The sequence below is a fragment of the Plectropomus leopardus genome, chromosome 19, assembly GCF_008729295.1.
Source record: "Plectropomus leopardus isolate mb chromosome 19, YSFRI_Pleo_2.0, whole genome shotgun sequence".
Taxonomy (NCBI): Eukaryota; Metazoa; Chordata; class Actinopteri; order Perciformes; family Serranidae; genus Plectropomus; species Plectropomus leopardus.
This window is the reverse complement of record NC_056481.1, coordinates 26,909,183-26,924,153: the sequence shown is the minus strand read 5'-3', so window position 1 is coordinate 26,924,153 and position 14,971 is coordinate 26,909,183. Positions and strand designations below refer to the sequence as shown.

The following is a 14,971-nucleotide window of genomic DNA, read 5'->3' as shown; positions in this document are numbered from 1 at the left end:
GTGTGGCTGTGTGTGGCTGTGTGTGTGTGTGTGTGTGTGCGTGCGTGCGTGTGTGTGTGTGTGTGTGTGTGCATGTGTGTGAATATGCTGTTTCTTTGTGTTCATTCATACATATTTTCATAAAATTGCACTAATTTATATTTTTCTGTTAACGATGGCTCAAATGAATGGATAACTAATAATGAATATTGTAGGGTGGCATTTTTTTGAAAGACTTTAAATCTCTCTCAGCCACAAACACACCTCACTTTTCCTTAATCCCATTGCCCTTAAAGTTTTCACAGCAATAGTTCTTGCATAAAACGTTGAAGTTTTGTTGCAGTTTGGCTTTTTGTTTACACGACACCAGCATTTTTTGGGGCCTGAAGACCCAGACTTTTAAAAAAACGGGTTCCAGAGTTCGATCTGTTCAAAATGCCACCCCCTCTGTCACCGTGTAAACTGACAATGTGCGGATCCTGTGAGAATGGTGATGTCACGGTCGTACTTGTGGATGTGCCTGTTGTTCTTCCGTGGTGTGTCATTACAAAGTAACACCACCAACTACCTGTCTGGCATGAATACTACAGCGTTTAGATTTTTTAGCGGATCCGTATACATGGGGATTGTTCTCACAATGTTATCATATGAACGCAGATTTTTTTTTTTTAAACTCAAAGGAAAGACTTTTCCATTTTTATTAGGACTGTTCTTGTCTAAATGCCTAAATGCCTTGGCCTCCTGTCTTCTTCGTGTGTCTCTGTGTTTGTGTCAGGTTGCTCTCAGTGCCACAGACATGGCCCTTGCCCTCAACAGGTACCTGTGCACAGCCGTGTTGCCTCTCTTGACCAAATGTGCCCCACTGTTTGCTGGGACGGAGCCGTTTGCCTCGCTGATCGACTCCCTGCTCCACACGGTTTACCGCCTATCCAAAGGCTGCTGCCTCACCAAAGCCCAGAGGGACGCCATCGAGGAGTGTCTGCTGGCCGTTTGTGGGTAAGACTGGACTTAAAACAGAGAGGAAAAATCTGCCGTGCATGTGTGATTTGTTGGAATCCCTCAGTGTGATTCTTGAAACACAGGAGCAAATGTCAGGAAAGACCTGCAAGAGTGTGACATGGTGCTGATGTTTTGGAATCTGAATTTATACAACTATACCAAATATGGCATAAATAATCTGTATTTAAGCTTCAGTGTAGAATTCACTTACACATCAATAAAGTTCAGCCACACTGTAATTTAGTTTAGCCATTTAATCTAAATATTGTGAGCATCATCTCCTCTTCTCATTTTAGCTCTTCAACTTAATTATTGCTGCTGATAACTATATTCTCGTTGATAAAATGTTCCTTCTCATCCACTGATTATTTTCATGGATGCATTCTTGTCATTCGGTTTCTCTGTTTTAATATAACTTCCTGTTTGTCATTTGCCTGTTTTCCTTGTCTGTTGGTTTAATCACATCATCAACATCACATCTTGTTACAGAACAGTCTAAGCTGTTCTGTGTGCCAACTAACGTACATCCTATTAATCCTGTGCAGTAAACTGAGGCCTTCGATGATGCAGCATCTGCTGAGGAGGTTGGTGTTTGATGTTCCTCTGCTCAATGAACACACCAAGATGCCTCTGAAGGTGAGAAACTCACTGCACTGATATCTCTGCCACATCAATTCAATCAGTCCTTTTTAAATGCATCTTTAGAACTATACTTCAGTACATTACAACATTATGTAACTGCAACATATGCTGACACATTTTTACTGTTTATTACTTCATCTGACACAACTTTTACAAAGAGCAATAATCTGCAATAAAACATGAAATTGTGATGTTTCATCGCATTATAGAAATGTATGATGATTACATTTTTTTTTCTTTTTACGAGCACACTTTCTTTGCATCAGCATCCCTAATTTCAGATTTAATAAAAAATATGATCATGGATATGTGATGTTGCACTGTGACTGTGTGCCATTGACTGCACTGTTTGATTAAAAAAGCTCCCTAAAGTCAGCAGATGGTTGATGAATGTCTTCTTGACTTTCCTTAGCTGTTGACCAATCACTATGAGCGTTGCTGGAAGTATTACTGCCTGGCTGGAGGCTGGGGCAGCTTTGGAGCTGCATCAGATGAAGAGCTTCACCTATCCAGAAAACTGTTCTGGGGAATATTTGATGCTCTGTCACGCAAGGTAAGGAATTAGTTTAGGCCTTTAAGCCTCTGCATTGGTGACAGTCATGGCCGGAAATATTGTTTTCAGGTTATTCATTCATATCTGAAGTCATCTGTACGTTTGTACATTTGTTCCATATTTCAAGGTCAAGGTCACTAGGACCTTCCATCTGTCCCATTCTTAGGAGCGCAAAATCTCAGGACACCTTGAGGGAATATAGTTTCTTTTTTATGTAACAATAAATGGAAGCGAAATGCGTGTGGTGTTTTCTCTGGTGTGTCATTACAAATTACACCACTAACTACTGGCCTGGCTACTACAGCATTTTTGGTTGTTTTTGCAGATCCATGTACACGAGGATCATTCTCAGTGTTATTATATGAATGCAGTTTTTTTTAACACAAAAGCAAGACATTTTTTTTTTTTTTTTAGTAGGGCTGTTCTTGTCTAAACATGACCTTAGTTTTCAGTATGGGTCAATCTCCAAAAAACGCTAAATCCTTCTTTCTACATAGTGCAGTCTAACATGGTGCTGTGAATGTGTTTTCGTGGCGTAGCGGTATGACCAGGAGCTGTTCAAACTGGCGTTACCGTGCCTCAGTGCCGTGGCTGGAGCTCTGCCTCCAGACTACATGGAGTCCAACTACATGGCCATGATGGAGAAACAGTCTTCCATGGACTCAGAGGGAAACTTCACCCCACAGCCTGCAGACACTACCAAGTAAACAACTGATTTATTTCTTCTTTGTTAAATAAGCATTCTAAAGTTATTTTTTTATAAAGACACAGTACGATTTTTGTCTAAACAAAAGCATCAAATGATTTTATATCAATGTAAACTGTGAGGATTGTTGCTTTTTTGTTTTGTCAGTGTGACTGTCCCAGAGAAACTGGACTATTTTATCACCAGATATGCAGAGCACAACCATGAGAAGTGGTGTATAGAAAAGGTACAGAAGCAAAATGCTCACAAGTCAAACATGAAGTAGGGGTTGTCCTGTTACTGATGTGTTTTAAGGTGGAATAAACATAACAGTATTGAAGTCATGCAAGAAAACTTAATGAAATTAAAAAAATCTTGTATGTATGTTTCCATAGTTTTCCAATGGCTGGTCGTATGGGGATCAGATCTGTGAAATCTCCAAGAGCCACCCTTTACTGAAACCATACAAAGGCCTCTCTGAGAAGGTAGTTTGCATACAGCGCTTTGAGTGTCTCTTCTTGTCTTCAATTTAATATTTTGACTTTAACATGGCCAGGTATTAGTCAACATGTATGCATACATATTGGTTTCAAAATCAAGATCAAGTTTGTTTTTCAAGTTTTTACAGAGGGAGGAGATAAAGTCAATACATCTGTCAGAACTCAAGGAGTCAAACAGTGTTTTTTGGTTAGCAGGGTTGTGCATGAACATGCTAAACGAGCTCAACTTTGGTAAACAGTGAACTGAGCTAGCTCTTTTGTAATATAGACATGCACAAAACACTGTTGGTAACAGGGAATGTAAACATAACTTGCACAGGTTGTCTTTTTATTAAGATATTTAAAGGTGAAGTGTGTAAAATTTAGAGGGATTTTGTGACATCTAGTGGTGAATTGTAGATTGCAACCAGCTAAGCCTTCTCCCAGCTGGAATTACGTCAGTTTCATTGTTCAGGAGGTTTTAATCAGAAGCTGAATTATCCACAGAGGTCTCTTTCTTTCTAAAACGCACACACTGGGTGATTTAAATGGATCAAAAACCAAATAAAGACGTTTAGTTTAAAAATCCAGGTATTTCTGACGCACTTTGGCATGTCACTGCAGGTGGCTGGTCCGACACATTTTTTCTCCCTAATATCTTAAGACCCAAATGTTTTGTTATTTTCAGGTACTTATACACTAAAGAAAATAGACTTATTGTATCATATTCTGTTTTTTCAAATATATCCCCCTAAATCTTACACACTGGTCCTTTAAGACCAACTCAAACCCTTAATTGAAGCTTTAAATCTATATTTGAGGGAACTGTGGTAATGAAAGAACAGTACTTTTTAGCATACATTCTTCACACACTGTTAAGGCACAGATTAGCATAGGTCTTTGTAAAGGCTTGCAGTGTGGTGAGAGGACTGTGTCCAGAGCAAGCATTCCCACACCACTGAAAATGTCCTGCAAAATGATCTTTTTGTAAACCTTTTAGTAACAATGGCAGGGAAATACAACAACGTGCACACTTTACACTCACCTAAATTTTGTGAGGTTACAATATCTTGTAGTTTACTGCAGTTTTGTTATTATTGTTATTATTTTTGTTATTATTATTATATATATTATATATTAAATATATTTAGAGGTAGGTTTATCCAAAGTTTGGTTGTAATTTTTCAGGATAGGGAGGCGTATTGCTGGACAGTCAGAGAGTCTCTGAAGACCATGCTGTCGTGGGGCTGGAGCATCGACAGGATCAGAGAGGGCGACCCTGCCAGCCTCCATAACAAGTCCAGGAGGATATCACAGGCCAGCCAGGTATACACACACACACACACACACACACACACACACATTCAATCACAAATGAACATCACATCTTGTTATAGCCAGCATTCATATATATGGTGTCTTCCACAGCTGTCTTTTGAAGGAGCTCCAGCTTTCAGCCCCAGACCCATCGATATGAGCAATGTTACACTGTCCAGAGACATGCAGGTAGGTAACTGCATACACAAAAAACAAAACTATATTTGAATGAGTAATAGAGAAGCTTGTTTGATCCCTGAGCTTTAAGTGTGCTGCTGTAACACTAAGGAACGGTATTGATATCAGTATAGAAACCAGAGGATTTTGTGGATTGATAGATGAATTAATATGTCCAGATTAACAGAGCTGCACATGTTTAACATCGTGTTTGTTCAGTCTATGGCAGAGCTGCTTGCAGAGAACTATCATAATATCTGGGCCAGGAAAAAGAAAATGGAGCTGGAAGCCAAAGGTAGATTAAACACAACACACATGCACAGCATTTCCCAAAACATTTTCCTTTTGATTTCTCTCAAAAACAAAAGAAATAAGCAACTTAAGGAGAGGTGACCCAAGAATTAGCAAAAAATGAGTAAAGTCACAAAAAGAAACAACAAACCATGAAATGACCTGAATAATTTTAAATAAATTCTGCATTTCTAAACATTTTTTACTAGCTTTTGGAAAGAAAAAAAAATCCAAACCTACTAAATCATGCAATTTGTGGGACATTTCTTAAGTTGATCATTGCCTCTTTCCCATGTTTTCAAATGAAATAAAACCAATGTGCTCAGGGTTCATAGGTTGAAATACTTGTGAAAGGCCTCTGAATGCAGCACAAGAAAAGTGAAGCTCCAGGTTTAAAGGGTTAAAGGCATGGATTGAGGCTTCAGCGTACGTTGTGCACATATCAGTCTGAATTAAACCAGTGTAAGAGTGGTATTCCATTTCTGGATTTTTTTTTTTTTACAAAACTGCAGCAAATTAAATTACACATTTGAACTGGAATATAAAAATCATTCAGTAATCAGGGTAGCAATAAACACTGATTCCCTCTGAGCTGATGGCAATTCCTCTGATACAGTTAGCTAAAAATGTTAGCGTTGCACAGGCAAACAAGAGTCCTCTTTGTATCACCCTGTCATCTCTGTTTTCCATGCGTCATGTTGCTGTTGTGTTCAGGTGGAGGGAACCATCCTCTGCTGGTTCCCTATGACACACTGACTGCCAAAGAGAAATCCAAAGACAGAGAAAAAGCACAAGACATCCTCAAGTTCCTTCAGATCAACGGTTACACTGTGTCCAGGTAAGAACAAGACTTTACTCTTTACACACAGACTGGAGGTACTGTGAGAAGAGTTTGAATTGTGAACGTTTTGTTGAATTTAGGTATGACTTATGAGATTTGCCTAATAATACAGCATGTGCATAACTGTGAGCATTTCATACACTTAAACAATGTGACCCAGAGTCATGTCAGTTTCTTCTCTGTGTCCAGCAGAAAGGTTTTTGGATGTGTTTAGATCAATGACTGTATATAAATATGGATGGCATAATAGCTCCCCAAAAATGAAGCCAGAACATCTAGATTGCCCCCTGGTGGCTAGTTGCAGTATAGGTCATAAATCCCACCTTACAGTCATGACTGACAGCTCTGTGTGTCCATCAGTTTGCTCTCACTCAGTGGCGTTGCTCATGTTTGGATCAAGTGGGTGAATGGGCCAGAACTCAATACGGCGCAATACGGCGGCTCTAGTTCCCAATCACTGCAGTGCAGAGTCTGGCTCCAAATGATGTCACCAGCACAAAATGGCACCACCCATGTCTGGATATTTTGGCTTCATTTTTGTACAGTGGGAGGAAGTAAAGACATATGATCCATTTTATGTGCAGTCATTGGGTTAGGCAAACATACCACAGAGAATTTAAGAAGAGGGAAACTACCAGCTGGTCAGGTAAAAATGCTGTTCAACCATTCTAGTGATATGTTACAACATGTTGTTTAATAACAGATAGCAACTTTGACTTTTGAGATTTTGTGTGCACTCAGTGGGCAGTACTGTTATTAGCCAAAAAAAGGTTAAAAAGGTTAGGCTTTGTTTTCACATTTGACAGAGCTAAGCTAACCGTATCCCCTCACTCTCTCTTTTTGCATCTTGTACACTAATAATACTTAACTTACAGCCTGCTGGCCAAATCTGGCCCTGATAGAGCGTCAGGTGGTTCCCCAACCATTTTCTAAGATAAGATAAAAATAAGCTGATTCACACTGGGAATTGTTTTTGTACTTTTAGTATCCATAAGGTGCCAAAATGCATAAAACAGCATCAAAACAGCATGATTATCAAAAAAAGTGCCAGTGGAAGACCCCCCACACACCCCCACAGAGGTCGTAGCTACGCCCCCAATGTGCTTAAACTGTAGAATTATCCTATAACCCTAGAAATGTCCTAAAATCCGAGAAACATCCTGAAATCCAAAAACATCCTAAAATCTTAGAAATTTTCTTATACCCAAAAAATGTCCTAATATGCTAGAAATGTCCTAAAATCAGAGAAATGTCCTTAAATGTTCAAGATGTCCTAAAATCTTAGAAATGTCCTTAAATCTGAGGAACGTACTAGAATATGAGAAACGTCCTAAAATCCTAGAAATATCCTAAAATCTGAGAAACATCTTAAAATCTGAAAAACATCCCAAAATGCAAGAAATGTGCAAATATCTTAAAATCCTGAAAGTGTCCTAAAATCCTAGAAGTGTCCTTATAGCCAAGAAACTTCCTAAAATCTGAGAAATGTCCATATACCCTAGAAATGTCCTAAAATCCTATGTATGTCATTTTTTTAAAGTACCCAAGCAAAGCAATCTGAGCATTCCTACAGTACAGAGATACTCTCGGTCAGAAATGTGTTTAATTTAGATTAGCACAGACATGAAATTGATTAGGGCTGGGGCGACGCGCTGACGTAATAGAATACGTGAATACGTCGATTCACATAACGTGCGTCAACGTAATGAGAGCGTGAGCAACTCCGAGCGTGTTGTTTTTTGTTTTGGCACAATCAAGTAAGCGCATGCACACTGCTCGCCTGAGCAGCGCTCGTCAGGCACGTCTGAGCTGCGTGTCAGCTGCAGCACATCTAGAGAAACAGTGGCTCGCTGTTTTTTTACGCGTGACGCTCGAGTTTGTTGACTCTATACCACTTTATACTGCAGTTTAAAGTCTCTCTCTGTCACAGAGATGAGGAAACACAAAGATGTTTGTTTTACCTTAACTTCCTTGCTTCCCTTTCAAAACAAAAGCTATCTGTGTCTCTGTGAACAGAATGCCATCAGTTGGTGATACAATGCATTTTATTTTGAAACATTTACAGGACGGGGTTGTCAGCTGTGCAGGACCTTGTATAACTTCATAAATGAGTCGAATATGTGCTTATAAATAGGAAAATACAGCACTCATATCAGCAGGAAGCGGTATGCCTTATGGCCCAGTTAAGGTTGGACTATTATTATACAGAAAGAATGGACTAGTTAGAATTATTTCTGTTGGAGAAAAGTTATAGTGTTATTCAAATTGCACTAATTTTACTGAAATATGTTTGTTGGACTGCTATATTTGAGGTTTGTTACTGTAACAAAGACTAACTGTTTTGTTGCTCCTCCTAAAAGTGACTTGAGTTTTACATTGTTTTATTTATTTTGCTGTTGGATTGCTAAATGTGGATTGCACTACATTCCTTAAACTTGAGACTGTAAAACACAGATTACCAGTTAAGACTGGGCTATTTTTTGTTGGAGAATAATGCCCTGCGGTGTATGACAAGTTTTAAATTGTTATTTTCAGTAGATTTGTTGTTATATTTATTGAGTAATAAAAAAATAATAGTTAGATCAATTCAAAAAATAATCGATAGATTAATCGATTAATCAAAAAGATAATCGATAGATTAATCGATTAATCAAAAAAAATAACAGATAGATTAATCGATAAAAAATCATCGTTAGGTGCAGCCCTAAAATTGATACATATCCTTTCATGTGAATCTTGGTAATGTTAAATATCTATATTTCCAACATGGCTATCATTACTTTAAGAGTGTGTATGTTGTTTGCAGAGGTGTGAAGTCGCAGGAGCTGGACACTCCAGCTATAGAGAAACGCTTTGCCTACACCTTCCTGCAGCAGCTCATCACATACGTAGACCAAGCACACCAACACATGATGGAGTTTGGTAAGACTTTTCTGTCACTCACTGAATACTAAAACAGGTTTGAAATGAATGAAATGTCCATACTACATATTGGCACTGCTGTCACAGAACTCTTTTTCCGTTAATATAGCATACTGAGTAATAAATGTTTCAGTAAATGTAGTTAACTGAAACATTTATTACTCAGTATGCTATATTAACTAAACACTGGTTGGACATTTACATGAAAGGTGGTAAATGTTCCTTTTAGGGCTTATTGGCTGCCACACTGAATACTCTTTTCAATGGACACTTTTGCACTGCAAATTGAACTGCAAAAATATTTTAGTAAATGAGAAAACAATCTTGCTCATAGCTCAACCACTTAAAGCAATACATCACAGCATTGCCAGCATGTAAATCTTTGCAGATCTCATCTTTGTGTTCTGCCTGTCATTTAGATCTGGGAACAAGACCAAAGGGAGAGAAGATTCCTCATGAACAACAGATCAAATTCTTTGGAAAGGTCAGAAACTCATCATTTTATTTAATTCATCAATTAGTTTGATGATGTGGTATTTTAGTGTGTGTACTTTAACCATTTTTTTTTATTTCGCTGCGGGCCGGCATTAGCCAAGGCTGAAGTTTTCCATTCGTCATATAAATGGCATATCGCTAGAGGGCCTTGAAGGAATTTCCTCAAATTTGGCACGAACATCCACTTAGACTCAAGAATGAACTCATTAGGATTTTGTGGTTATGGGTCTGAGGTCAAAGTCACTGTGAGCTCATGAAACATGTTTTTGAACATAACTCAATATACGCTTATTATGACAGAATTTCACACAGATAGGATAAAATGATGTGATGACCGTACCAAAAAGGTCAAAGGTCAACATCACATTGACATCATAATATTTTGCAAAAACACTTTTCTGGCCATTATGTGCTACTGTAACTGCAGCTGGACTGGTGGGCAGAGGCATACAACTGCAGGTGATAATTTATTATACATACATTTTTTTGTTTGTTATTTTATTTTTATGTATTTATTTTTTGAGAAAAACATTGCCTAATATAGTGGTTTCCGAGTGGTTGGTTGAGGGCATAGACTGTTTATAAAGATGGACAACATGGAGCCAAAGTGTAGCTCTTTAATCTGGATCGCCCCCTGGTGTCTGTCTGCAGTATAGGTCATAAAGCCCGCCCCTCCATGCTAGTGAATAAACATAAACACACAAACTAAAATTCCCAAAGATGGTTTCTGACACTTAAGGTAGTTCTCATCACCCTGATGTTTGTTCAAGTGACCATTGTTATAGTTCGGTCGTGGGTTCATTCTGGATTGACTGCAAGTGACTTGTGAATTTGTTAAGTTTGTAAAAAAACACACCGTATGTTAAAGTACAGTGAATTTCTGGCACAGTGCTTTTATTTTGATGTGCCACTTCTGTTTGTTCTTGCAGTACGATTTATTTCTTTGTGTTCTAAGCCAACATGTCGTCTACTTTTTGTGGTATAAAATTTTAAATGTGGTATTTTATCTGATGTTTGGACCTTCAGCTAATGACTAAGGAGAAATCTGGCCCCTGTTTCTAGGCTAGTAGGGAACCGCTGACCTTATAAAAATGTGCAGTTAAAAAATGTTAACCAGCAGTAATAATTAAGCTTGTCAGAAACAGATTGCCAACACTGCCAATATTTCTAATGACTTCCTATAAATTGACTAATAACAAGACAAACATTTATCCCACACTGCATGCAGTTAGAGCCATCAGTCTAGTTTAGGTATGAATGTTGTATTAACTGTGTTCCCTATTCAGTGTAGCTGAAAGTGATCGAAATGCCATTTACATCAAAATCATTAACAATTCCTGTTAAATGAACACAGTTGGAGCCATTTACGTGGTTGTCAGATTGTGTGATTATTTGATGAAAGACTGTGGGACACCTTTATGTGAGACAGGTGAGCTTTTGATTTAAAAAACAAAAATGAAAAAATGACATCTTTAATATATGTTTGTTGTATAAATATTATTGTATTTCAGTAAATCCAACACCTTGTTCAATCAAACCCCCATCCCATCCCACAGACCTCTTTCATGGGTCGCAAGTGGCCAGTGGAATTATGAGGAAGTAGAAATGTACATTAACAATTGTACAATAACAGATAATTAAGTAAAATATAATAATCCCAGATGGAAAATTAGTAAAGGTAGTAACTAAAAATAAGAATAAACAGAAATGATGAGGGGAAAAACAGGTTATCGCTGTTGTCCAGGGCATCAGACCCGAATATTGAAGACAACCTAAAGGGGAAGGACTAGTAGTCACAGCCTCTACAAAGATGCACAGGCACGCACTTCTTTTTTTTAAAAGATATTTTTAGGGCTTTTTTCGCCGTTATTTGATAGGACAGAGTGTATGTGTGAAAGGGGGAGAGACAGGGTACGACATGCACCAAAGGGCTGAGACCAGGGATGAACCCATGACCGCTGCGGTGAGGACTAAACCTCTGTACATAGGGTGCCCTCTCTATCCACAGAACCACCAACACACCACACACATCTAAATGTATATTTAACTTATACAGGGGCTAGATATATATGTGAATATTAGTAAATACTATTATTCCGCTCACTGGAGATGAAGTTCTGAGGATGAAATCTTCCACAAACAATAGTTTCTTTGATTTTTGTCCCTAACATCCATGCAAATCTGGGTGATGGTCTCTTTCTAAGACCCATTTCTTATCTATTTAAAAAACACACAGACACATAGGTAGTTACTTTGTGTCTTTATGTTCTTTAACCCCCAGGTTGTCTTGCCATTGGTGGATCAGTACTTCAAAAACCACAGGCTGTACTTCCTGTCAACAGCCATCCATCCAATCAGCAGCGGAGGCCATGCATCCAACAAGGAGAAGGAGATGGTGACCAGGTGAGCGTGACAGATGTCACAACAGTAGATGGATAAAAACCACTCATGGTTCTGTTTTCTAGTTGAATATGATCTTTTCTAATGGACTCCATGTGTATGACAGGCTGTGTGCATTTTTATCTCTCCTGCTGTCTCTTTGTCTTCCTCTGGGTTGATTGTCTCACACCGATTTTTTCTCTTTCTCTGCTTCCCTCTCTACCTCCTCCTCTCTCCTTTCATTCAATCTTTTCAGTCTTTTCTGCAAACTGGGAGTTCTTGTCAGACATAGGATATCCTTATTTGGTAAGGAAGTTCATGCCTTCTGCTCCTCCTCCTGCTCCTTCTCTGCTGTGGCTCTGAGTGAATATAACTGCAGTGTGAGTGCTTTCATACCATGTCAAACATGGAGCGGGGCTGGGGGATAAGTTGATTTTTATCTATTAATTGCAATGTTTTGGTTTAGGATGATTAAAATGCAAATCAAAATTTTCTCTTCCTCTGCCACTCCCTTTGGGCTTCTGTACTTCATAGTGTTGATCCAGCGGAGTTTGAGAGTTTTGATGAGATACAAAGAGCCACAGACAAAGTTATGAAACACAGTCATTTTGTTTAATGTTTTTTCTTCAGATAAAAGTTGATGAAGGTGATAAAAAGTGGTATCTCAGTGTTGAATTACAAGCATAGGTTGTTTAAATTAAAGGAATAGTTCGAATTTTTTGAAGTGTGTTTGTTTGAGCTACTTTTCTACAGTCAGTGTATTAAGTACAGTAGATGGCAGTCAGCACATTCCCAGTTTGGAAAAGTAGACAGGAGAACTGCCACTGTGCATGGTTGTCAATACTGGTTGTTTGGGCAGTGGTTTCATTTATCTGAAGGTATTTAACATAATTTTACGCGATTGTTGAATGTGTCTGTGGCATAGACACACAACATCTTTGAAATCTTGAAACACACACACACACACACACACACACACACACTCACACACAATTCAAACAATGCAGATTGCAAACTTTTCAGCTTTATGCGGAAAGACATGCATTCATCATGTTTGCACAGCAGCGTGTTTTTATGCGACACAGGTCGAGGATAAACAAGAGAAAGCTCAATAACATCCTTAAATAGTGTATGTAGCAGTGTGTGTGCATGCATGCATGATATTGTAGGTGTGTGTATACCTATTCTGTGCTTAGCAGCTTGTGTGCTGTGTGGTGTATAGTGCAACTTGTTGTACCATATTCAGATGCTGAGGGCATTCCACTATGTCATTCTGCTCAAAGTGAAAAGATGTTCCACCTTTGCAAACTGAAATTTGATACAACCAGAAACACACATTTGAGCAAATAAATGTTTGCTGTTGATAGTTTTAGGCTGTCAGGATTTAGCTTTAACAGTGTACAAGGCGAACAGTGAATACACTTATGATGTGACTTGTGACGCTGACTAAAGAAACATCTTTTTGCTTTGAATGTGGTGCTGATCAGACAAACAGACGGCTCCTGCTGATATTTTGTTTTAGTGGACTGTAGTGCTTGACTCTTGAAATCCCTGACAGATGGAACCTCGGACCCTCAGACCCTCAGACCCAGTATTCACACAGGGTTTCCTCTTTATTTATGTGTTCCTGTCTGCTTTCCAGGTAACAATGCCACATCCATAGTCAATTGTCTGCAGATACTGGGACAAAGCCTGGATGCCAGGTGAGGACAGACATTCAATTGAGACGTGTGTGTGTGTGTGTGTGTGTGTGTGTCCCTTGTCATTACACTTGGGATGATATTGAAGGACCATAGAGTGGACAAAGGTGTTTTCCCACCTGGTCCATTTCAGCCCTCGAGGCAGAGTCAGGCCAATGACTCAGCATTTTTTGTGTCTATGCGAACTCGGACCCCTCCGAAGCGAACCGAACTCTGATCTGAGTTAGAAAATGGTTCAGGGGCCACCTGACATCCTATCAGGGGTCAGATTTGGCCCGTGGGCCGTAAGTTGAGTATCACTCTCTAGAGAAATCTACCTCTAATTCTTTCATTTCATTCTTTCAAAGAGTGTTGTCCGGCACTTTTCTGCATGATGAGGACATATAGGCAGTGTGGAAGCAGTCCAACTGCTTCCTTCTAAAAGCATACATAAAGGTGTGTCTACTAGACAGCTGGTGTCCAGAGCAGGCTCTCCTACCAGAGCGTATAACTCATCGATAGCCCAGAGCGTTAAATGAGTTTAGAGTAACAGTAGTTATTAAAACAGTAAATGCATTTATTTTCTTTCCCTGTCTGTCAAAATACAGCCAGCTGGACGAAGTCTCTCTTATAAAGATGATAGTGTTAATTCAAGCTCTTGTCATATATCAGGACAGTGATGAAGACTGGTCTGGAGTCAGTGAAGGCAGCACTGCGGCTGTACTTCGACAGTGCAGCAGAGGATCTGGAGAAGACGCAGGAGAACCTGAAGCTGGGGCAGTTCACCCACAGCAGAGAGCAGCCGCGAGGCGTCACTCAGATCATCAACTACACCACCTTTGCCCTGCTGCCCGTCCTGTCCTCTCTCTTTGAACACATCGGACAGAACATGTTCGGAGAAGACCTCATATGTACGTACTGACTTATGGTACTCTTATGTTTGCTTGAGGCATCAACCGTAAAATCCTAACTGTTAGTGTTTTTAAATGTTCCTTCATGAAGACATGCATTTACATAATAAAAAAAAAATAGGTCTGGAGAGAACTCTGAAATGTAAACTTGAAGCATTGTGTTTTGTGTCCGTCTCTTCCTGCAGTGGATGATGTCCAGGTTTCCTGCTACAGAATCCTCAACAGCCTCTATTTTCTGGGAACCAACAAAAGCATCTATGTAGAGAGGTACAGTGCATACTACAATACACATGTACACTATTTAAGGTACAGGAACCGGTTTCTTCTAAATCTGTATGTTGGTTTACATGTAATGTGAAGAACATTTGAATTTAAAGAGAACGTGAAAATGTTATTGTTTTCATAATGATAAGACAAAACAGGCATTTTTGCTTTTTTTATATTGATTAATCAATTTTTCATTGATTTGTCTCCTTTTCTCAACCATTTCCTTTCCTTTTCTACTGCTGTTTCCTGTTGATTCCTCATCTTGTTTCCTTTACCTTCCTCTGTTTCTTGTCTCCTTTCTTCACCTCTCCTGTTTCCTCTCCTCACTGTTCTGCTCCCCTCTCTTCGCCCTCTC

At 39.1% G+C, this 14,971-nt stretch overlaps 1 protein-coding gene across 1 annotated transcript in view; it reads left to right on the top strand.

The window, feature by feature from the left end:
* The window catches only part of ryr2a (ryanodine receptor 2a (cardiac)), a 237,273-nt gene that overhangs the window by 155,800 nt on the left and 66,502 nt on the right, over positions 1–14,971 (top strand). Inside the window, exons 53-69 of the mRNA XM_042507822.1 lie at positions 755–975; positions 1,524–1,614; positions 2,033–2,173; positions 2,713–2,876; positions 3,027–3,105; positions 3,254–3,343; positions 4,526–4,663; positions 4,766–4,843; positions 5,051–5,126; positions 5,837–5,960; positions 8,770–8,885; positions 9,305–9,369; positions 11,662–11,783; positions 12,016–12,065; positions 13,402–13,462; positions 14,111–14,349; positions 14,535–14,616. Of these exons, the coding sequence (XP_042363756.1) occupies positions 755–975; positions 1,524–1,614; positions 2,033–2,173; positions 2,713–2,876; positions 3,027–3,105; positions 3,254–3,343; positions 4,526–4,663; positions 4,766–4,843; positions 5,051–5,126; positions 5,837–5,960; positions 8,770–8,885; positions 9,305–9,369; positions 11,662–11,783; positions 12,016–12,065; positions 13,402–13,462; positions 14,111–14,349; positions 14,535–14,616 (1,937 nt within the window). The remainder of the gene's footprint in view (positions 1–754; positions 976–1,523; positions 1,615–2,032; positions 2,174–2,712; positions 2,877–3,026; positions 3,106–3,253; positions 3,344–4,525; positions 4,664–4,765; positions 4,844–5,050; positions 5,127–5,836; positions 5,961–8,769; positions 8,886–9,304; positions 9,370–11,661; positions 11,784–12,015; positions 12,066–13,401; positions 13,463–14,110; positions 14,350–14,534; positions 14,617–14,971) is intronic.